Below are 24,604 nucleotides of genomic sequence, written 5' to 3'. Positions count from 1 at the left end.
TGGATAGAGCTCTGGCCTTGGAGTCAGGAGGACCTGAGTTCAAATCCAGCCACAGACACTTGACACTTAGTAGCTGTATGACCCTGGGCAAGTCACTTAACTCGAACTGCCTCACCAAAAAATAAAAAAATAAAATAAAAAGGGTTAGATAAAATGAGAGTTCTGGATCCTCTCTGGACTTTAGATTATACTCACTATCCTCCTTTTCAGTTAAGATGGATAATTGATCTATAAGCTGGGGCTTAAAGGGTTTCCTCTGGTGATGTGGAAAGTCACAGGCCCAGCCTGGAATGCCCAGGGCCAGAGGCCCCTCTCCAGGAAAGGGCACAGATTTCCCATGGGGAACCACTCCCCTCGTCACCAAAAAGGACGTGGGAGGCACCAGCCTGCAGTAGAAAGATTACTGCTGGGTTCCCAGTGAGAGAACCTGGGTTTGAGTCTCAGCTCTGCCATCTACTCGCTGTGTGGCCTTGGGCCCCAGATTCCTCATCTGGAAAGTAATTCTGATGTCTTTTCCATCCCTAAACCTATGATCTTGTGAACCTGATTACTTCCTCATGACCTCTCCGTGACTATCCAGGCATACACAGCTTGTTATAATATCTCCAGAAAACATGGGAAGCTGTCTGCACAGGAGAAAAACATGAAGCTTTTAAGGTCCCTTCAGGGAATACATTAGGTACCATGTTGCCCAGGGGCAATGGATGAAAGATTTTTGGTTCTCACCACTAAAGCCTTGGGTACTGTCACATGGCCCAACATCAGAAATGGACGTGGTCTCTGTGGAAATTAACATTAAGGAAAACGTACGACCATGTGCCTGGCAACGCGCCCTGAGGACGCAAGGCCTTTCCTCTTGGAATGTGGGCTCCAGAAGATCGGGGCCAGCTTGCTTTTCTGGGTGTATTCCCAGGGAATACCACAGTGCTTTTCACATAGCAGACCCTTAATAAAATGTCTTTTCATTCATTCATCTTTGGTTGAATTGTTGGCAGGTGTGCTAGCACAAACCACGAGAGGGAGTTCAGATCCCCCCTGGCTTTGAGCAGTCCCACCACGGGAGAGGCTAGAGTCTACCCTTTTGAGTACCCTCTGCTCTCCTTTTCCAGAGGGGTCTATAGCCAGGAGGGCTTTGCTGTCACCTAAATGATCACTTATTTCCACCTATGCTTTGGTCAACAACTTACATTATTAACAGATCATAAAGACCCAAATACATGAAGCTCTAATGAATTTCAGGGATCATGGCAAATAGGGGAGAAGGGAGGGAAAGATCATTTTTGGCTGGGGGGATGGTGTTAGGAGGTTTTTCAAAGACTGGATCTGCCTGAAAGGCACAAGACTGTCTACCCAGTGTTTCTGAACCATTAGCCTCTCCAGTTTTTCCTACAAACCCTTTCTCACTTGTCCCTTCCTGATCCCTTATTCAGGCAAACACCAGCTGTGTGCAGAAGCAAGAGAGGAGGAGGAGAGGGAGCAGGACGTTTGATGTGTATTAAGAATTAAGTTGGGGTCAGCCAGTCTTTTCATTCTTGACCTTCTCTGGGCAGCCCCAAACTCCTCCTGGGAGCTTAGCAGGGCTAAGTTATTCTTCGATTTTTTCCTCTGGGTTCCACTGTTATGATCTGTAGTCAGCTTTTCTTTTTTTCTTTTAAAAATATTTTCCCCCAATTACATGTAAAGACAATTTTTAACATTCCATTTTTTAAAAATTGAAACTCAAAATTATAAAAAAAAAATGGCATGTTAAAAAGTGTCACCAGCTTTTCTAAGAGCAGTTTGGAGTGAGATGTCCCTGACTCTTGAGAGAGCTGGGTAGATGGAGAGCCAGCTACCACTGAGAGTTGGCAGCTAGAAAGCAAGGGAAGGGGGGGCGGGAAAGGCAGCCAGAGGGGGCAGAAGTGGAGAGCACGGACGAAGAGGCTGGGGCTGTTTGGCTGGAGAGGTCTGACTAACTGCACAGAGCTGGGATGGGGCCCAGCAGGATTAGTGGACGGGAGGCCTCTCTACTCACGTGTGACTAATGTTCCCCATGAGCCCCTGAGCTTAGCAGGGCCTGGGGAAATCAGACACAAGCAGAGGGAATGGGGCTGAGGCAGCCTGGCTTCTGACTAATGTTAAATCCTCTCCATTTGCCCTGAAGTTTCCTTCCATGAGGCTGCTTTGTCCCCCTGTTCCTGTCCCAGGGATGGGGGTGAGGGGAAGGCCCCCCCACTTGTGTGGTTGCACAAACGCAGCTGTCAGTCAGCAGCAGAGGTGAACACAAAGGCCAGCAGTGTCCTGCCTTGGGCCCCCTCAAAAGCCCTTCTGTGGCAGCTCATTCTCACAGTTATCTCATGGAAAACCAGCACTGCTATAAGGACGGTGCCAACCACAGCCCTCTGGGAAAGGAGAGTGGGTGCTTTCTGGCTGCTTCCCTCCCTTCTCCCTGGCCTATTCTCCATCCTGGGGGTTGGGGAAGCTTCCCGGTCACTGCAGGGTCTCGATGCAGAAGGAGCTGGCCAAGGGACGGATGGAGGCCGGGGGCAGGGAGAAGCAGGTGGACCATGGGGTGGAGCAGGACTGTGGCACTGCTGGGGAGCCTCAAGCCAGGCAAGATACCCCAAGAGGAGACAACAGACTGTCACCCCTGAGGCAGGGACTCACACTACCCACTCCACAGGGCTGGCTAAGTCTATATGGAGTGACAGACTACATAAATCTGATAGACTGTGAACTCCCTGAGGAGAGAGGCAATTCCATTTTTGTCTTTTCATCCAGAGGTACTTCATAAATGCTTTTTGACTAACAAATGAATGGGCACAGAGGGCCTGCACCCATCCCACAGTTTTCACTTCTGAACAGGGCATTCTTATTTTCAGGATGAATGAAAAAACCCTCCCACTTACTAATGGTCCTTACAGGCCACCACTCTCAGACAAGCCCTCCCCTAACCCAGGCTCAAGCTTCCCCATGCTTGGCCAGCAGGCATCCAGCGCTGCCCATGCAGGTCAGAAGAACGTCGGTCTCCATTCCTCACCTCCCTTCCCCCATTCCCGTTCACTGACTCTGTAGCCAGGTGCCCAGGCAAAGAGGGAAAGCAGGGACAGAGGGACACAAACCACTGGTCAGGGCAGGGCCAGCCGTCTCCCCCCACCCCCTGCCCAGGTTACATTTCAGCTCTCTGGGATTAGTGAAAAGGCTGGACCCCAGCCTCAGATGCTGATTACTTGTTAGAGCCCCAGGACAACATGCTAAGCCACCGTCTATCATGTGTTCACTTACAGTTTCTTGATCCCAGACTCGGGCTGGGGGGACGTTTTGGAGTGGATGAGGGGGGTGGGATGGGGTGTTCGGCTCTCTTCTTCATCTTCCTCACTGAAAAAAAGTGGACACACATTTGGTGAATGAGCTGAACCTGGATCCCTCCGACGCTGGGCCGTCTCACAGGCCACGCATCTGATGGCAGCTGGGGGAGGGGGAGGCTATCAGGGCAGAGCGCATCAGTGTCTCAAGTCCCTGGATGTTCTGCCTATTCAGGAGGCTGCCTGAGCTACCCAGGAAGGGTCTGGGCACTCTAAGAAGGGAGAGAACATACATAAAGCCCTCCAGTTCAGTCCTCTGCTCAAATGTGAGGAGCCTTTTCAGATCAATATTTCTCTTTTCAATTCAAATTTTAAAAAATGAACCAGGATTTGAATATTAAATGGTATTCTAGGTATGTAGTTCAATTTCACAGACATTTATCAATCATATGTTGGCATTTCTGGAGACAAAGGAGATACGACGTGGATCCTGCTCTTAAGGAGTTTACAATCTAATGAGAGCTACAGGAAAACAAATATACAATCAGCAGAGATGAGGGAAAATGAAATGGGTCCACAGGAGTGGTCCAGGACGAAGGGCTGATGGGAAATCTGAGAAGGGATCATGTTTGTTTGGGCTGGGAGGGCAGAAGATGGGCCGGGGTCAAGGAAAGACTTCAAGGTGGGGACATCTGAGTAGGGCCTTGGAGGAAGGGAAGAACCATTCCAAGCAACTGGAAGGGAGGGGAGACGGACAAAGACAAGAAGGGACAGAAACAGTTAAGGTGGGCTGGAATGGGAGTCAGGGTGACCTGATGCTGGCCAGGTGGGTGAGAACCCTTTTGTAAAAGGCCTTGAATGCCAAAGTAGGCAAGGTGAGGAGGGACACGATCCCAGCAGAATTCTTGGAAAGGTTACCTGTGGGGCAGTGTGCAGGACAGAGGTGAGGGAAGAGGCTGGAGGCAGAAGGACCAGTTAGGAGACAACAGGAACAGAGCATTCAGACCTAGAAGGATCCTTAGTGTTTGGTAGTCTACCCCCTCATTTTATGAAGCATGAAACTAGGACCCACTGAGGTGAATTGGTCTGCCCAAGACTAGAGCTGGAATTGGAACCCAGGTCTCCTGGCTCCAAATTCTGTATTCTTTCCTCTAAACTCAGTTTAGGTCAGAAGGGAAAAGGTCTGAACTAATGTCCTCGTAGTAGGAGAGGAGAGAAGGGGTCAAGCATCCACGGGGTACCGTAAGTCCCTTACTGTTCAGGAGGGGAAACCAGACGTACACCAGGAAGCCATCAGAGCACACACGTATGTGCCCGAGAGTCAATGTCAATGGTGTACAACTATTTAGTCCAATAAGAGTTGAGAAGCTGGGAGGAATCAGGCAGAGAAAGCTTGTTTAGAAGTAAGAATGACCCCGTGATAGGGTACTAATCGAGGTTAGGAGGACCTGTATTCAAATCCTGCCTCAGACACTTACTAGTGTGAGCTGGGGCAAAAACTCGTGGGCCTCTAAGGTCCCTTTCAGCTCCGAATCTATGATCTGGGTTGGGCGTTGAAAGATGAGGAGTATATGCAGGGTCCATATCTTAATTAATATAGCATCTCTGCCTGCACCATACCACAGTGCCCTGCATACAGCAGGCGCTTAATCAATGTTCTCGGCATCGTCAGGGAGCCCTCTCTCTCAGCTGCCTCCCAGGCAAAGAGAAGCTGCCTCAGCACAGTGCCCTGCATACAGCAGGCACTTAATCAACATTCTTGGTATTGTCAGGGAGCCCTCTCTCCCAGCTGCCTCCCAGGCAAAGAGAAGCTGCCTACAGTGCCCTGCATACAGCAGGCGCTTAATCAATGTTCTCGGCATTGTCAGGGAGCCCTCTCTCGGCCTTAGCCACCTCATAGGGACGCTCACCTCTTATAATAAGCAAGTTCTTCTTGCAAGAAAAACACCTTGGACTTCAGCTCGTTCCTCTCATGCAGCACGTCTCGCAGCTCCTGCAGCGTGAAGCGGGGGCGGTTTGGGTCCTTCTCCATCGCTGCCTTCTCGGACTCTGGGACGTACTCCTCACCCCCCACCTCCGTCTGCAGGATACAAAACACACGCGAATGAATTCCCTCGGTGCCTCTAACAGCTCTGGGACGGTACACGCTGACAGAGCCTCGTCTTGCTGCTGGGTATTAGCCGCTTTCTGGGAGAGAGCTATTCTAAGAACCAGGAGTGCCGCCTACCTGCTCAAGGGTTCAGTGCTGTTTCTCCCAGGAGATCAAAGTCAACAGAGCCTGGGCCCTTTGTTTGCCTTCTAAGTGAGGATGCAGGCAGGTGTGACTGCCCAAGAGATATTGCTTTGCGTGTGTGTGCATGTGTAACATATAACATACACACACATATATGCACACACGTATACACATGTACACACACATGCATCCCTGTCGGAGGCAGCACGGTGTAGTGAGAGAGCCAGCTCTGGAGTCAGGAAGATGTGTTCACTCTTGGAAAGGGAGTGTCCAGTGACTTCCCCGTTTTTCCATTCATCTGTGAGTGACTTCTGGGTCCAAAACACCCTTCTCTAGCCACCTCTCTCCTACATGTGTTTTCCCTTCTATTAGAATGTATGCTCTCTGAGGGCAAGGACTGTCTTTTGTTATTTGTATCCCCAGTGCTTAGTATAATGCCTGGCACATAGTTAACACTTGAAGCTCTTTCATTCATTCCTATCTATGTTTCTTGCCTTGCCTCCCACCACACAAGGTCAGTGTCCCCAATCTATCCTGAATAAACCACACTCAATCTCATTTCTATGCATTTATGTGGTTTCTTCCACCTAAAATGTCCTCTTCCCTATCCTCTTCACTTATTCCAATCCTTTGAGGCCTGTCCTAAGAATCTCTGAGTTGGAAGAGCTCTCAGAGGACATCTAGTCCACCCCATACCTGAGAAATAAAGCCTTCTACAACACCTCTCTGTAATTCTGGAAGGGCTCTGTGAATATCAAAATGAGTCCCCATCTCCCTAACAAATGTCTCCCAGTCTCAGACTGAAGACCCCCTGTACCTCCTCAAACAGCCCATCCCACTTTTGGATAATTCTCATTGTTAGGAACTGGAATCTAAATATGCCTCTCTTTAGCTTCTCACCTCATTTTGCCTTTGGACGCCAAGAAAAAAATATCTTTGATCTCTCTTTTTTATGACAGATCTTCAAAAATCCAAAGACAGCCAGCTTGTCTGTCCTCTCTCTCAAGTCTTCTATTTTCTAAGCTAAAGCTTCCCAGTTCCTGCAAATGATCCTCATTCGGCATGGTCACCAGTCCTCATCCTGTTCATCTTCCCTTTGACCTGCTTGGTGAGTCCATGTCCTTCTTAAAAGATGGCACCCAGAACACGATATTCCAGATGTGATACAATTAGGGCAGAGTACGACTGGGCTATCCCTCGCTCTGGATACTATACTAGTCTATAGTTATTTTTTTTTCTTACAGATTCACCACGTTACCTCTTTTAATGTAACCCACGTTCCAGTTCTTTCTGGGCTGCCATTTCATAACTGTTCACTCACACTGAGCTTGTGGTGCCCTACTCCCAGAGTTTGTACACACAGACTATTCTCTTGCTACATACCTCTCCCATCTGGTACTTTTGATTTTTTGAGCCCATGCACACCTTTACATTTATTCCTGTTCAATTTCATCTCAGTAGATTTAGCCATTCAATTAAACCTGGTGAGGTCTTTTGGACCCTGTTCTTCCCAGGTTTGTGAAAACTGTAGATTTGAAAACCCTGGATTCTATACCTTCATCTGAGTCATCATTAAAAATGTATGTGACCCATGCACAAAAATATTTATAGCAGCTCTTTTTGTGATGGCAAAAAATTGGAAATGGATGGGGCAGTTAGGTGGTGCAGTGGATAGAGCACCAGCCCTGGAGTCAGGAGGACCTGAGTTCAAATCTGGCCTCAGACACATAACACTCACTTAGCTGTGTGACTCTGGGCAAGTCACTTAACCCCAACTGCCTCACCAAAATTAAAAACAAACAAAGAATTGGAAATGGAGAGAATGCTCATCAGTTGGGGAATGGCTGAACAAGCTGTGGTATAGGAATGAAATGAAAAGCTGTTGTACTATAAGAAATGATGAGCAGGCAGATTTCCGAAAAACCTGGAAAGACTTATATGAACTGATGCTGAATGAAGTAAGCAGAACCAGGAGAACATTGTACATGGTAACAGCAACACTGTGCAATGATCAGCTATGATTGACTTAGCTCCTCTCAGTAACACAATGATCTAAGACAATTCCAAAAGACTCATGATGGAAAATGCAATCCACATCCAGAGAAAGAACTATGGAGTCTGAATGTAGATTGAAACGTACTATTTTCCCTTTTTTTTTCTTGTGGTTTTCCCCTTTTGTTCTGTTTCTTCTTTTACAACATCACTAATGTGGAAATGTTTAACATGTATAATCTATATCAGATTGCTTGTTGTCTTGGGGAGGGAGGTTGGAAGGTAGGGAGAAAAATTTGGAACTCAAAATCTTATAAAAAATGAATGCTGAAAACTATCTTTACATATAATTAGAAAAAATAAAATACTACTAAGTGGGAAAAAAATTTAGGTGACCTTGGGAAAATCACTAAGTCCCTCTGGGACTCATTTTTCTTATATGTAAAATGGGGGTGTTGGGCTGAGCCTTTCCACCTCTAAAAGCCATGGCCATGACTGTGTTGAACAACAAAGGGAAAATCAAAGATGCCTAGGGTGCTTGACTAGAAACCTTCCAAGTTGACACTGACCTATTAGTGATGACTCTTTGGACTCAGCCATTCAGCCAGGGCTAAACTCACTTAACTTTCCCATCCGCTACCTTCTATTTCTCCATCTTGTCCATGAGCATAAAATGAAAGATCTTATCAAATGCTGTGCTAACATGCAGGGACGTGATATGTACAGCAATCTCTTAATCTGTCAGGCTAGGAAACCACTCATAAAAGAAAACGAGGTTAGTCTGGCATGAACTATTCTTGATGACGCCACACTGGCTCTCAGTGATCCCTACTTCCACTTCTAAACGTCTACAAATGAATTTTAGGTTTCAGAATTTTTCAAGGCACTAAATTCAGATTTACCATATCTTTTTTTGGGGGGGGGGAGGCAACTCAGGTTAAATGACTTGCCCAGGGTCACACAGCTAGTAAGTATCTAAGGCCGGATTTGAACATGTCCTCTTGACTACACAGCAAGTGCTCTATCCATTGCACCACCTAGCTGCCCCCAAATTTACTCTATCTAGTATGCAGACTGCTTTCACTTCCTTTTTATGAAAACCTAAATAAGCCACGTCCAATTCCTATCCTGTGGCACCTCTTCTCCTCTCCATGAGCATTCTAAAGTCACTGGCAATTACTCAGCAGTTACACCCACCAGTACCCCCCCCATATCTTAGAATATAGTTTGTTCATTAGGACCCTCTTACCATCTCCTCACTTACCTTGTGTTTCAGCTTCACAAAGCCCTTCTCTAACCAAACAAACCCACACTGATCTCTCCTTCTTCTGAACTCTGAATCTATTTCCTATCGTATAGATTTTTAGCACTCAACTATACCTCTGCCATCGATCGTGCCATTTTTCCTATGTGGACTATCTTCTTGGAATCCTAGAGAATTGCCCAATCTCCAAGTTGAAAGGGACCCCAGGGAACGTCTAGTCTAACCTGTAGCTGACAGAGAATCCCTCTTTTTATGCACTGATCAGCTAGATGGTGGTGGCGCACCTCCAGAGATGATAAGCGGCCATCCAGCCTTTGTCTGAAGACCTCTGGCAAGAGGAACCCACCATCTCCCAAGGTAACCAACCTATGGCGTTTCTGGATGCCTCTCACTATTAGGAAGTTCTTACTGATACCAGGCCTAAATGTGGCATGATCTTGAGTTTCCTATTCATACAGCAGAACAGCAGCACAACTATTTCCATCTTCCCTATCATATTCACCAAATTTTCTATTTATTATTATTATTATTATTAAGGAGATTGTGGATATGATCACAGAGCAGGAGTATTTAGTTTCCTAAGCCCAGTAAATGGCCCTCCTCCATAAGCCTAGCCCAGCCTAGGCCCCCCAGACATTTCTCTCTTCTCAGAACTTCAGTACTGAAGAGTCTACCCTCATTCAATGGGCCCTTCTATTGGTCGGTATTGTTTCTCGTCTGTAACGATGGCACTGAATGTAAGCGAGGACCATTTCATTTTTGTCTTTGTATACTCAGCATCTAGTAGAGTACAGGAGGCATAGTAGGCACATAATAATTGCTTGTTTACTGACTGATTGGCAGCGGGCTGGTGGTTGACTTTACAGTCTGGAAGACCTGGGTTCAAATCCTTCCTCTGAGGCAAACTAGCTTGTATCACCCTGGGTGTATAGGATTCTAACAGAAAGAACCCAAAAGGGTATTCACGTAGGAAAAATGGTCATCACAACGTCTCAGTGCCCTAAGTACCAAGTCTTTAAAATGCCAAGTTGTGGACTGTTGCTGAGACACATCAGTGGAGAGACTTAGCACCCTAGGAGTTCTGTACATTAATAAAATCACAGGTTAAGACGAAACAACTCCACACAGAATTGTAGAACATTAGACACAAAAGAGACCTGAGAAGTCTGTCTCCTCAGCTGGAATATAAGCTCTTTGAAGGCAGGAATCAGAGCAGCTGATAAATGTTCATTGCCTTTGGTAAACAGTCAATCAATGAGTAAGCTTTATTAAGCACCTATGTGCCAGGCACTGTGCTAAGCACCGGGGATACAAAGAAATTCAAAAATAGTCCCTGACCTCAAGGAGCTCATATTCTACAGAGGCAGACAACATCTAGAGAGTTATCGACACATACAAGGTATATTCAAACATGTTAGCTTTACATACAAGATATATACACATAAAATACATACAGGGTCCTGGGCAAGTCACTTCACCCTGCTTGCCTCAGTTTCTTCATCTGTAAAATGAACTGGAAAAAGAAATGGGAAACCTCTCTAGTATCTTGGCCAAGAAAACTCCAAATAGGGTCAAGGAGAGAAACAACAGAAAGGAAAGGACAATAACAAAGGAGACTGAAAAGGTGTGTACTCGCAGGTAGGAGAGGAACAAAGAGAAAGCTGAGTCATGAAAACCCAAGAAGGGTGAGCAGTGAGGAAGAGAAGGAGCCCAACAGGGTCAAAGCTGTCAAGACAGATGAGGACTGAGAAAGGGCCACCGGATATGTCTGGCATTTAAGAGATCCATGGCAAATTTGGAGAAAGCCACTTCAGATGAGTGTTTAGAAGCCAGGCTGTCCAGAGTTTAGAAGAGATAAGGAGGAGAGAAAGTGAAGACAGCTCTCTCCAGGAATTTAGCCAGGAAGAGAAGAAACAAGATGATCACAGGAGGAGCTCAAAATGGGAGGAGGAGGCTACAGGCTGGAAGGGTCTAAAAAGCTGAGGCTCAGTAGCAAAGTCTGGAGAGTCAAAAGCTGAGCTGGGAAAGGAAAGTAAGGGTTTTTAAAAGAATGGGGGAGATGTGGGAGTGCTTGAAGGCATCATCGATGGAGCTGGCTGGGGAGAGAATGAAGTTAAGAGAGACAACTGGGATGACAGAGAATCTGCTGGAGAAGTCAGGATTAAAGATGCATCTAGAGGGGTTTGCATTGGCAAGGGGGGAAGGGCCACCTCTTCACAGGAGATGGAGGGGAGGATGTCTGAGTTGTGTGAGATGAAGAGGAGGTGAGACGGGGGAACTCATGGCAAAGAGCTCCATTTTTCCAGTGATGTATTGGGCAAGATCCTTAGCTGAGGGGGTGGGGATGGGGAAGGGGCGCCATGGGGGGCTTGAGGAGCGAGGAAAATGTTTGGACAGCCCCGTGAGAGTGAGATAGCTCACTGATAAGGGGAGAGCAGAAGGACTGCCTTGCCACGGTGAGGGCTCATCTAGAGCATGGAACACAAGCTCTGAGCGGACCCAGTCAGCACAGTTTTGTCACCTCCTCAAGCTTTGCCCTGTGGCACATGAATGGGAGGGAAGGGGGCAGATGGTGCGGCTTGACAAGCCAAGTGGGGCAGGCGTGAGATGCAGGAGCAGAGGATAGGGTGGGAATGAGTTAGTTCTCCAGGGGTTGAGATTGTGGCCAGTGCAGAGGTGGGAAAAAAACAGAGGGAAAGATGGAATGATTCAAGATTGTGGGTGGTAGGGGCAGCTAGGTGGTGCAGTGGATAGAGCACCAGCCCTGGAATCAGGAGGACCTGAGTTCAAATCCGGCCTCAGACACTTGATACTTACTAGCTGTGCGACCCTGGCTAAGTCACTTAACCCCATTGCCTAGCCAAAAAAAAAAAAAGATTGTAGGTGATGGCAAGATCATCTCTGTGCAGGGCTGAGGTGGCTGCATACTGGCCATGGGAATGAATGGAGCAGATTGAGGACCTGGGCAGTTGGGGTGTCTGAGGAAGCATCCCTAGGTACGTTCAAGTCTCCAAGGGAAGAAGTGGGGGAAGAGAGGAAGACCAGGAGCGAAGACTGCCCTGCCTTCAGGAGAGGGTACAGACTCCTCACTGTGACATTTCAGACTTGCCACAGTCTCACTCAAACCCACCTAGCCTGTCTTATGCCAGCATCCAGTACCATCTGTTCCCTGAACTACCAAAAGCAAGCATTTATTATTCATCATGCATTTATTTAAGCACCTACAGCATGAAGGCACTATGCTGGGGGCAGGGGATACAGATACAAGGAGGAAACGCCTCTGTCTTCAACATCTCCAACTGCCTCAGTCCCCAGGCTGGGGATGGACATCCTCTCCACCTCCCTCCCAGGCTCAGCCCACTGGCCTCTCCCTGGGGAAACCTTGCTGATCATCCCAGGACTTGGAGCTGTCTCCCTCCTCAAACTACCACGGACCTAATTTTCTGGGTCTACGTCACAAGGTCCCACAAATGAGAGGGATTTCAGAGACTATCTGGCCTCCTCTATATCATAAATCAGGGGCTGTGTTTTTTTGTGCTGTTTTTCTTTTTTGTGCACTTAGCACAATGCCTGGCATACAGCAAGTGCTTAATAAATACTTTCAGACTGACAGCCCTTGTCTGGATGCTTACAAGCTTATCAAGATCCCTCCTAAAATCCAAAATGTGATATCCAGAACTGAAAACCACACTCCAAATGCATTCTTACCAGAACCTATCATAGTACCTTGCATACAGCTGACGTTTAATTAGCATATATTTTGACTCTTACCCCAATAATGCCTTGAACATAAGAGGTGATCGTTAACTTTTGATGAATGGATGGATGGATGGATAGGTGGCTACTGGTTTGATTTTCCTTGTTTCTTTGAACAGGTATTTCATAAACTGGATTGTATTAAGTATTCACTTGGTTTGTGGTGGGTCATGTCTAGCCACACTGTCTGATTTCCTGTGAGTCAGGTTCTTGCCAGCGGTTGCTAGGTCCCAGCCCAGCCTCAGCTCATTCTTATGAATCACAGTAAGCACTGCCCTTCCTCTTCCCTGCCATTTTTATTTTGGTGAGTAAACAGAACCTGGCATAATGGTGATTCTGAGTGATACAGAGAGAAACTGAGGGCCACACAAGGATGTGTTTCCTTTCCACAAACAGGCTGGACAGATCTCCAGAAAGCCACGAGGCCAAGGGGTCAGGGGCCCAAGTCACCACTATTCCATCTCCAGGCAAATATGGCAGACCTGGCCATTCCTGGCCAACAGGCGAATGTCTTGCTGCTCTCTAGGAGGAGTTCCTGTCCTCCTCTGGCTTGGAAATGAAGAGATTCAGACTTAGAAAGGAGCAGTAAATGTAGATTTAGAGCAAAAAGGGACAGCGGGGCCAATTAGTCTAGCTCCCCTATTTTACAGATGAGGAAACTGAGGCCCAGAGAAGTTAATGACTAGCCCAAAGTCACAAGGTCATAGAGCTAGTATTTAAACTGGTCCTCGGCTCTAAACTGCCCAAGAATTCCTCTCTGTGATAGGAAGGTTGCGAGGAAGATTTGAGATTTACAGGGTTCAGCTCCAACAGGCAGAGGTGAGTCCAGAATGGAAAAAAATGGGAGAATAGGTCAAGAGGCAAAAAAGTGAAAGGCTAGGAGTAGCAGGAGCCCAAGCAGAGATGGGGCTGAAGAACCACGTCTCAGCTGGGGATGGGCCACTGCACTTCCCATTTCAGGCTGAGATCAAGGACAGGCTGTTCCAGGGAAGGATGATGGAAAGATGGGGATGGATAAATGGGCAGTGCGCAGAGAGCAGGGCTCTGAGGAGAAGTGCGATCTCAAGTCAGCGCCAGGTTTGTCTTTCCTGATGCCAGCCAACCCAAAGGAAACCATCCACTAGACCATCTACCTTAATCTGAATTATTTTGTGTCTATTTCCCCCTTATGTAAGCTCCTTGAGGGCAGGGATGGTTTAGTTGTATTTGCCTTCGTGTGCCCAGCACCTGGCACCCTCCCCTTGCCTGGAAACTCTGTTTCCACTGGTGTAGGGAACAGTAACTGTTCTGTTACTTAGGGTTTAAAGTTGCAGAGACTTGCCCAGAATCACACAGCCATCAGGGGACTTGCACCCCTCTCTTCTTGAGTTGGAGGCCGGCTCTCAGACCCACTGAGACCCAGAGGAAGTGCGTGTTGACTTGAATGAAATCCCCAGAGAGGTGCCTTTATAAGATTCAAACAGAGGCCAGCAGACTGTCTTGGGCAGGACAAGGAAAGGCATTTTTGGAGCCCAGGGGACAGCTGCCTCCCATCCCATAACTGAAGAAGAATATATTTGGGGCTAAAGGCTGTTCCAAGGAGGCGTGTTGTAGCCAGGGCTGATGCTATGCTCCTTTTCCAGAGACATCTGGAGGTGTCCCCAGCATGCCAGACCACGCATAGTATCCAATGAATTCAGCTCATTATTGCTTCTCTCTCTGGCCAACTGATCCATCTTCTGAAAAGGGCAAACTGGGTTTCCTTGGGGGTTAAGAGGGCTTGAAGGGTGGCCTGACCCCCTAGCACTTCCTCCAGCTGTGACCTGGAATCCGAGGGACATTTCTAGTCTTCTTTAAAGAGGCTGAGGGAGCTTGTTCTCACATCCTGGCTTATAAAAAGCATGGATTATATAGCTCATAGTGTCTTAACTCACCCCCCCTTTTGCAGAGGAGGAAACTGAGGTCACACAGCTAGTATATATCAGAGGAGGGATTTGAACCCAGGACTTTCTGACTCAGTAAGCCGCCCTGTCTCTTCTTCTAAGGTTACCTAAGGCTCTCTGAGGGACATTCCTGGAGAAGGAGGAGGAAGACCAGGGCACTAGAACACTTCCTGAAGGCAAGAGTGAAGGGACTGTGTTATGGAGAAAAAGAACTTTAGAGGTTACCAAATTCAGCCCTCTCATTTCCCAGAAGAGAAAACAGCTTCAGAAAGAAGTGACTTGCCCAAGGTCACGGAGCAGCGGGGCCAAGACTCCAGGAGGCAGATCTCTTGACTCTGGGTCTAACACCATCTGTTACGCTCAATTAAAATGCAATCCTGATAGGAGGATGGGGCTCTGTGCCTGATATGAACAGATTCTGGAAGTGTGCTGACCAAGATGGAAATCAGGCCTCGCTAGCAGCAGTCTGGGGTGGAGTTCTCTGGTTACACCCGATTAGGGAGGCAGAAACGTGGCTCAGGTTATCTCTACCCCACCAGGGCAGGCCTCCCATTCCTGTCCCAGAAGGCTTTTCTTACCCAGGTGCAGGTGATAACAGGATAAATAGCCTTCCTTGGAGTCACTCCAAGGGTTGTCTTGCTCTGGAACAGCTCCCTTCCTCATTAGGGAAAATCAGGATCAAGTCTAAAGGCCCAGAGACCATAACTGACCAGGGAAGAGGGGCACGGGCCGCTGGAAGGGCTCTTGCTAATCAGTACGGAGTGATGCAGAGTGAATGAAACGGAACTCACAGAACAAGATCCACAGCCCCCACAGTCCAATGAAAGTGATGATCAACCCTGATTCCAGAGGACTACCAGGGCAGAATGCTGCATACTGTATCAGTCACGGGCAGTGTGTCAGCATGTTTTCCTTAAGTGTTTATCTTTGCTACAAGGGAGGGAGGGTGTGTGTGTGTGTGTGTGTGTGTGTGTGTGTGTGTGTGTAAGAGAACGTGAGATGGACAGAAAGAGATATAGAGAGACTGCAGAGAGAGGGGAGAGAGATGGAGAGACACAGACACAGAGGGAGAAGGGAGAGAAGGAAGAGAAGGAGGGAGGCAGGGAGGGAGGGGAGAGAGAGAGAGAGAGAGAGAGACAGAGAGAGAGAGAGAGAGAGAGAGAGAGAGAGAGAGAGAGAGAGAGAGAGAGAGAGAAAAACAAGCTTCCCTGGATGAACTCAAGTCACCAGGAGCAGATGAAGTACATCCCCGAGTCCTGAAAGAACTGGCATGGTGGCCTAACTGAGCCACTGTCAGGGACCTTTCAAGATTAAAGAGAAAGGGACAAGTCCTGACTTTCAAACAGAGACCAATGACCCTGACCTCCATTCCTGGCAAAATTCTAAACTATATTCTTAAAGTGACGGGAGTAAACACTGAGAAAGGGGACCAGTACCCACTAAGATCCAGCATGGCATCACGAAGACTGGGCCATCCCAGACAAACATCATTTCCTTTTCTGACAGGGTTACTAGGTCAGGGAAATGCTCTATACACAGTTGACCTAGATTTCATCGAACTGTCTGACAGAGTCTCTCATGTTATTCTTGTGGCAAACACGGAGGGCTGGGAGCTAGATAATACACTCAGGTGGATTTGGACCTGGTTAAATGGCCCGAGCCTAAGAGGAATCGTTAATGGCTTTATGTTAGCGTGGCAGGAGGTCTCCAGTGAAGTGCCCAGGGGAACTGTGCTATTTCACATTTTTAGCGATGATCTGGATGATGGCATGAATTCTGTTGGATTCACAGGTGACAGTGTTGGGAGGGACAGCTAACATCCTGGAAGACAGAGCTGGGATCTAAAAAGCTCTTGAGCTAAAGCACTGGGCCAAATCCGATGGGATGAAACTAACAACAGATAAATGTACAAGTCTTCTGATTTGGTTAAAAAAATTAACTTCCCAAGTTCAAGATGGAGAGGCCTGGTTAGCCATTCATCTGTAAAAAATCCTAGGGGTTTTAGTGGCCTCAGTATAAGTCAACAACATGATATGGCTTTATGAAAAATAGAATGTGAAGTTAGATGGCAATAGGAGAGGGTCCAGGAAGGGGAAGGTCCCACAGGACTCCACCCTGGTCAGGTCACATACTTCTGGAGGGTTGGGTTCTGGGGGCTGTGCTTTGGAAAGGATACTTTTAAGCTAGAGAGAGGATTCAGTGAAGACAGCCAGGATGGGAAGGGCTCATCTTTTTCATGCCAGAAGAGGAGAGGCTGAAGGAACAGGGAACATGCAGCCTGGAGAAGAGGAGCCTTACTTAGGAAGTTCATGGCAGCTGCTTCGGGTATCCGAAGAGCTAGCTCATGGAAAAGGGATCGCAATTGTTCTGCTTGGCATTAGAGGGCAGAAACGGTAGCTGTGGGTGGGAGTTCTGGAGGGACAAAATGAGGGTTGATGTCAGGAAAAACTTGCTTACAATTGGAATGGCAAATGTGGAATGGATGGGCTGCCCTAGGGGTAAATGGGTTCTCTCTCCCTGGAGGTCTTCCAGCCAAGGCTATCGTTAGGGATGGGGCAGAGAGAACTCTTGTTCAGGTACAGGCTGGACCAGATGATCTTGGACGTGCCTTCTGCAGGATTATGCAAAGCGGGAGCAGCTAGGTGGTACAGTGGAAAGAGCACCAGTCAGGAGGACCTGAGTTCAAATCCAGCCTCAGACACTTGATACTTACTAGCTGTGTGACCCAGGGCAAGTCACTTAACTCCAACTGCCTCCAAAAAAAGTTTTCAAAAATGGGGGAAAAGACTATGTGAAATGGAGAAATCGAGGGAGGAGGGGCCAATCATTCCCTTGGCAAAAGGATTTTTTTTTTAACTTTGCTAACTTGCACTGGTGGAAGGAGTTTCCTTTACTGATGAAATCATAGGTCCAGCCCCTGCTGCTGCTGTATTATAGTGAAGAGTGCTGGGCCAGAGTTGGAGTCAGGAAACATGGGTTTGAATCCTGACTCTGACATTTCCTAGCCTCGGGACTCTAGGCAAGTCATTTGATTCTATGAGCCTAATGAGGATGATAAAAATCAAAGCTAACATTTATGTTGTACTTTAAGTTTACAAGATATTTTGTTATCCTCACAACAACCCTGTTACGCCCATTTTACAGATGAGGAAACTGAGGCTGAGAGCAGTTAAGTACCTTGCTCAGGGACCCCCAGCTCGGAAATAACTGAGGCAGGATTCAAACACAGGTCTTCCTGACTCCAAGGCCAGGGCTCTATCCACTGCACCACTAAGCTGCCTCAGTTTCATCACCCAAAAATGGGAGTCTTAATATTTGTGCTGTCTAGTTCATGTGATTTCAGTGAGGAAAATGCTTTTTAAAACCTAAAAGGAGGGCAGCTAGGTGGTGTGGTGGCTAGAGCACCAGCCCTGGAGTCAGGAGGACCTGTGCACGAATCTGGCCTCAGACACTTACTAGCTGTGTTACCTTGGCAAAGTCACTTAACCCTGATTGCCTTAAAAAAAAAAATTAAAGTTACTGTTGCTGCCGCTGCCTGATCTATGGCAACCACCTCTGAATTCCCTTCCTGCCTCATTTCCCTCTCTAATCCATCTTCCCCCCCCCACTCTGTTCAGGCAGATACTCCTATCGGACAGGTCTAACCATACCTTTGTCCCCCTCAAGAAATTTCAGCTGCTCCTTATCACTACTAGGATACAAACATTTCTGGCCTCATGTGATGGACAGGTTTATTTCCAGGTGCTAAAAAACCAAAGGACCATTCCGGGCACAGGGGTAAAGAAGCCTGAGCATGCTGACATTCCCCTCAAAGTGATACGCCCTGAATGCAAGCCCCCTGGCCATACCTCCATGCTTCCGGGGCCAGAGTGAGCCCTATTCCAGGCGCTAATGTGTCAGTCACACGCTGGGGGTGGAAAGTGTCCTGCAACACCCTGGACCCTGCCAAGTGCTGGCCACCTGCACCAGCACCCGAGCTGACCCCGAAGAGGCCTGCCTCAGCCCTGCCTGGGGGGAAGTACAGGCTAAGCCTTAGGAGCAGCAAGGGACTGACAGGATGGCAGAGGATTGAAAGAAAGTAGAATGATGTAATAACCCATCAGCCTCTCCAAGAATGAAGGAGAAAACACTTCTCACCTCTCAGCTGGGGAGGAATGGGGGAGGACTACAGATGCAAGATATATATTATATAAGTCATCACAAAGCTGCTGTGCTGATCAATTTTGCTTAACATTCCTTTTTTTTAATGTTTCATTGATGCTCTTTTAAAAATTCATCATATTTATTTCCCACCAACTCTCCCCATTTTCAGTAGCACTCAGAGGATCACAGAGCTGGGGTGGGGGCCCATCGGGGGCCATAGACACTAGGCCCCTAAATCTTACTGCTAAGGAAGCAGGCCTAGGGAGCTGAAATGACTTGTCCAGATCCCAAGGCTACTGATTGTCTGAGGTGAGATCTGAGCCAGGGTCTTCCTGGTCCCTCGTAGACATCATCTCATGTAACCTGCTCATTTTACCGAGTAGCAATCTGTGGTCCAGAAAGGACCTGCATGAAGTCCCATGACTAGGAAGCATCTGAGACAGGATTTGAGCCCATCTTCCTGACTCCCCCATCACAGCTGTGAGTTAGATGCAACCTAGGAAACCATCTTGTCTAACCCCTTCACTTTACATATAAGGAAACTGAGGCCCAGGGGGATTGTGAATGCCTTGCTCTACCTGGGATTCAAATCCTAGGCCTTTGATTCCCTGTCCAGCACTCTGCAGACCATCACTCTTTCACGACACCCTAAGTATATTCAAGCGAAAGCAATCACCTCATTGGCCATGCCTGATAATGCATGCCCTGTTCCACACCAGTAGGCTACCACCTCCTTTTGGAGAAGGTGGAGACAGCCTCACCATCAGTGCTCTGATGTTCTTCTTTATTAAAACGGAGCTTCAGTGGGGGAGGAGAGTGTATGGGGAAATATCTATGGCACAAAGATCAAAGCCTGTTGATAAAACTTTTGGGGAATAAAACACTCAAAAGATCCCGAAAAAAACCCAGGTCTTCATCTAAGATAGAAAAGAAAAGAAGAAAAGTGATTGGAAACAATCTGGGGAATTGAAGTCCTGGGTTCTAGTACTTCGTGTGTGCCATGAACTCAGAGCAATGCTGGACAAGTCATTCCATCCACATTTCCTCAGTTTTCTCACCTGTAAAACGGGGAGACTAGTCCCCGCCCTCATCGGCTCATGACATCCCAGCATCCCAGCAGAGTGATGCCTCTCTGAGCAGGCTCCCCCGCCCGCCCACCGCCCAGCCGGCTTCCATCCCGGACCGCCGCCGCTCACCTCGCTCGCCTCCTCTCCGTTCTGGCTGGGCTCCCCCTTCAGCTTCTCCCGAAGCTTCCCGATCTCGGCCCGCATGCTGCCCATCTCCTGCTCCTGGGTCTGCAGGCAGGCCTCCAGCTCCACCTTCTGCTCGATCAGGGCCTTGCCCTGAGCCTCCACCACGGTGATGCGGTGCCGAAGATCATGGTTGATCTTCATCAGTCGGCTCTGCTGCTGCTGTAGCTGTGGCGGGGTGGAAATGCGAGGGGAGGCCGTCGGGAGCCAGGCCGGCACCATCTGCTACGTGGCAGAAAGCTCTGGCCCTGGCTCAGCCATACGCCCCAGACCGGACGCACCTGGACCCTGCTCTTCCGCTCTCTCCTCTTCAGAAAAGAAAAAATCAACTGAGCACCTACTGTGTGCAGCTATGTGGCGCAGTGGACAGAGCACCAGGCCTGGAGTCAGGAGTGCTTTTGTTGTTCGGTTGTGTCCAACTCTTCATGACCCCATCTGGGGTTTTCTTGGCAGAGATCCTGGAGTGGTTTGCCATTTCCTTCTCCAGCTCATTTTACAGAGGAGGAAACTGAGGCACACAGGGTGAAGTGACTTGTCCAGGGTCACACAGCTAGTCAGTGTCTGAGGCTGGATTTGAACTCAGGTCTTCCTGCCTCCAGCGCTGGTGCTGTATTATTGCACCACCTAGCTGAAGACCTGAGTTCAGATCCAGCCTCAGACACTCATTAGCTACGTGACCTTGGGCAAGTCACTTCACCCTGTGTGCCTCAGTCTCCTCCTCTGTAAAATGAGCTGGAGAAGGAAATGGCAAACCCCTCCAGGATCTCTGCCAAAAAAACCCACCAAAACCCAAATGGGGTCACGAAGAGTTGGACAGAACCGAATAACAAATGGAGAACAACAATAACAACCGTGTGCTAGGTGCTGAGGGCACAAGGACAAATAGTAGATAACCAACACATAAGCCTTTGTGAAGCTCTATGTTTCAGGCACTATGCCAGAAACCTCAGATACAAAGACAGAAATCAGCCAGCAGGTATTCAGTAAGCATCTACTAGGGATACAAGGAACACAAATCAAACACCACGTGGTAGCCTCCTGCTTGGCACTATGGATACAGAAACCAGGCGGTCAATCAGCAAGCATTTATAAAGCACCTACTACGGGGCGGGCACCAGGAACACAAAGACAAGATCAGCCAGCAAACGTTTATGATAGGCCTACTATGTGCCAGGCCCCGTCCTAGACACCGGTGGTACAAAAACTCAACCAAAAGAAGCCCTGCCTTTAAGGGACTTACGCTCCACCCAGGTAGACAACACGCACATGTCTAGGTAGGTAGAAAGCCAGGTAACTGGGGGCAATCCAGGGGCCCAGGAAAGGCCCGCGGGGGTCTGGCGCCCTGCTGCCCTTCACTGAAGACCGGCTAACTCTGTGCTCTATTTTCCCATTGCGCCTTGGGCACGGCGGGGTCTCTGCCCCCTCAGGAGGCCAAGCAAGGCGGCGCTGGGGTGCCCAGATGTGGGCACAGAGGGTGGGGGGCCTCAGGGATGCCTTCCCAGGCGCATTTCCCCCCCACAGCCCCGCCTCACCTCCCGGATCGAGGGCACCTCGCTACTCACCGCCTCCACATCCTCGTTCTTCAGGCCGAGCTCGCGGTCCTTCGCTCGGATCTCATCCCGCTGCTTGTCCACCACCTCCTTCAGCTTCTTCATCACTTGCCGCTCCCGCTCAGACATGCCTGGTACGGGAAGGATAAAGCCAACGGCACCGTCGCTGATGGTGGCAGGGACCAGCCTGGGCTTGGTGTCTCATTTCTCTGGCGTACCCACCCTCTCCCCGACACCGCCCCCATCCTGGTGTGGACCCTCATGGCCTCACGCCCGGACAGTCACAAGTGGTGGGGGGGGTCCGCCGCCAACCCACCCTGCATTCAGCCGCCAAAGTCATTTTCCTTAAGTGCAAATCTGACTCCAATGGCTCCCCAGTGCCGAATGAGTCAGGGCTTTAAAAGTCCTCCAGCATCCGCCCTTTCCTACCTGAAACCTCGCAGCCCATGCACTCGGTGATCCAGTGACCGCGGCCTCAGATAACAAATTCCATCTCCCCACTCCAGGTATTTCCACCTCTCTGGCCTTCTCCCGTCCCTGCCCTCCTCATCTCTACCTCCTGGCTTCCTTCAAATCCTAGTTAAAATCCCACCTTCTGCAGGCCGCCCTTCCTGATGTCCCTTAATTCGAGTCCCTTCCCTCTGCTGATTATCTCCAATCTCTCCCAACTACTTCTCGTTTGAACGTGCGGCGTCTCCTCCGTTAGACTGGAAGCTCCTTGAGGGCAGGGACTGTCCTTTCCCTGTAGCCCCAGCACTTGGCATAATGCCTGGTACACAGTAAATGCTTCATAAATGCTAGTTAACTAAATGTTTAATAAATGCTAATTAACTAAATGCTAACTGGCCGAATGACTGACTGGACTCATTTTTACCCTGGCATATCCCATTTTTTCCCCACCTCTATGTTTTTTGCTCATCTGCCTGGAATGACTTGCAGCCTACAGACACCTACTGGAATCTTTTAAAGAACTCAGACTCCTCCTACTCCCTTCTTGAAGCCTTCTCACCAAATGATTGGGATTCTTCCCTCCTCTAAGCCCCCACCAGCCTCTGGCTCCCTCTTCCAACACAAATTATCTTGCCTTCTAGTTGGCGCAGTGCCTGGAGTCAGGAAGACTCATCTTCAGGAGTTCAAATCTAGCTTCAGACACTTCCTAGCTGTGTGACCCTGGACAAGTCACTTAACCCTGTCTGCCTCAGTTTCCTCATCTGTAAAATGAGCTGGAGACGGAAACAGCAAACAACTCCAGTATTTTTGCCAAGAAAATCCCAAAATGGGGTCACAGAGAGTCGGACCTGACTGAAATGACCCAACAATGATGACATCAGTGGAGGGAGCATACATACTGTAACTTCCCTTCACTGATGAAAAAAAGAGACAAATGTGGCGGATCAAAACAACAGTCACTAATTAAAGCCCCTTGAATTGAACTGAGTTATAATCAGAAGTGCCAACTGGAAGCTTGATGCAGGACCTCTTACCTCCCAATGGCAGACATGAAGAGGACTGGATCGATCCCCAGAGGAAACTGGCCTTTTCTCCTTCCTGTATCTAGGGGGATGCTGCCCTCTGAGAAGCATGCCCCCTTAAAGAATCTAGAAGTCTAGAGATTCAGGGGAGACCCACGTCCTGACACACAACCAGTGTGAAGAGGGGAGCAAATCTCGAATGAGAAATCCGCCCATGTCATTCCTTTGTTCAAGAAGCCTCAGTGACTCCCCACTCCCTTCACGATAATATACAAATGTCTTTGGAGTTTGCTGTTCAGTCATTTCAATCATGTCTGACTCTCTGTGACCCCACTTTGGGATTTTCTTGCCAAAGACACTGGAGTGGTTTGCCATTTCCTTCTCCAGCTCATTTTGCAAATCGAGGAAACTGACAAGGTGAAGTGACTTGCCCAGGATCACACAGCTAGTAAATGTCTGAGGCTGGATTTGAATTCGGCTCCTCCTGACTGCAGGCTCAGCGCTTTATCCACTGCACCACTTAGCTGCCCTATATTTAAAGCCCTTCAGAATCTAGCCACAGCCTCTCTTTCCAGGAAGATCACAGGTAATTTCCCGTCAGGAACACCATGCCCTAGCCAAACTGAACCACTCAGTGTTCCTTCTCTACTCCTTTGTATGAGGCCTGGAATTCCCTGCCTCTAGGAACCAACCCCCGATGCCCTTCAAGAATCAGCTCAAGCTTCACCCCCTTCTAGAGGCTTTTTTAGATTTCCTTTTTATTAGTGCCACCCCAAGCACAATCACCATATGATCCAAACAGAGCTTTATCCCTGAACACTTATCCTATTATCCCATTAGAATGTAAGCTGCTTGAGGGAAGACTGTTTGGCTTTTGTATTGGCATCTTCCACACCTGGCACAGTCCTGGCACATAATATAACAGCTGGTCCTTAATCCTCGTTGACAAATTAAAAGAAACAAGAAAGATAAGAGCTCAGATTCCCAGGACTCCAGCTTTTCCTTCAACTGGGGATTCGTGGCCAATTCATCAAACCTTCATTAATCACCTCATGTATACAGAGCATTGTGCTCAGGACAAAGTTTAGCCAAGATATAGTCCCTGACCTCCAGTCCCCATGGAACTTAAAGTCTTGTAGGATGCTAGGATACATGTTCAGATAACCATATATAAAGCTGTTTGCTGCTAACCACACACCACTTTGTAAAGGGAGAAATATGGCTAGGTAGAAGGAAGACAGTGACCTTCCCTGATGAGCATAGCTTTGGTGCTTCATCAGATTTATCTGCAAAGCAGTCCCAAAGGAAGTTTCTTTTGGAGAGGAAATGCCCTTTATTTTGAGGACAAGCAGTCCTTATGGGAGAAGTTACTATGCCCCCTTTTCTGCTAATTTGACTAAAAGAGGGTAATGAAAAGCCTCTGGGTTTAAAACTGAAAGAGTGAAGGACTGAGAGCCCTTCAGCTGGAGGAAGAAGCTGGGAGATGAGAGATGGTCCACAGCCTCATGCCCAATGGAGCTGCACCTGATAATGACTAGCAGTGACCACAGGATCATCATAGCACCGTCAAGCAGGAGCCATACCAAGCAAAGACACACCCATGAGAGATTGTGGGCCACGCAGGACCAGTGGGATGTCATCCCTAGTAGAAGACACTGGCACTGCTGTAACACCAGAGGTATAAATCGTCCTGCCGTACATGTGCCTTGGCTACCTGTCTTCCTTCCAGGTGTGTTCC

At 48.3% G+C, this 24,604-nt stretch overlaps 1 protein-coding gene across 3 annotated transcripts in view; it reads right to left on the bottom strand.

The window, feature by feature from the left end:
- Positions 1-24,604, bottom strand: part of RILPL1 (Rab interacting lysosomal protein like 1) — a 48,616-nt gene that overhangs the window by 5,315 nt on the left and 18,697 nt on the right. For all 3 annotated transcript variants that reach the window (XM_020970217.2, XM_020970220.2, XM_020970218.2), the window contains exons 3-6: positions 21,407-21,525; positions 19,791-20,012; positions 5,195-5,364; positions 3,265-3,357 (exon numbers count right to left, since the gene is read on the bottom strand). In XM_020970217.2, the coding sequence (XP_020825876.1) occupies positions 3,265-3,357; positions 5,195-5,364; positions 19,791-20,012; positions 21,407-21,525 (604 nt within the window). The remainder of the gene's footprint in view (positions 1-3,264; positions 3,358-5,194; positions 5,365-19,790; positions 20,013-21,406; positions 21,526-24,604) is intronic.

This window comes from Phascolarctos cinereus, unplaced genomic scaffold, assembly GCF_003287225.1.
Source record: "Phascolarctos cinereus isolate Bilbo 61053 unplaced genomic scaffold, phaCin_HiC Scaffold_4;HRSCAF=312, whole genome shotgun sequence".
NCBI lineage: Eukaryota > Metazoa > Chordata > Mammalia > Diprotodontia > Phascolarctidae > Phascolarctos > Phascolarctos cinereus.
Note: the sequence above shows the minus strand (reverse complement) of the source record. Positions and strands in the feature narration are given on the sequence as shown.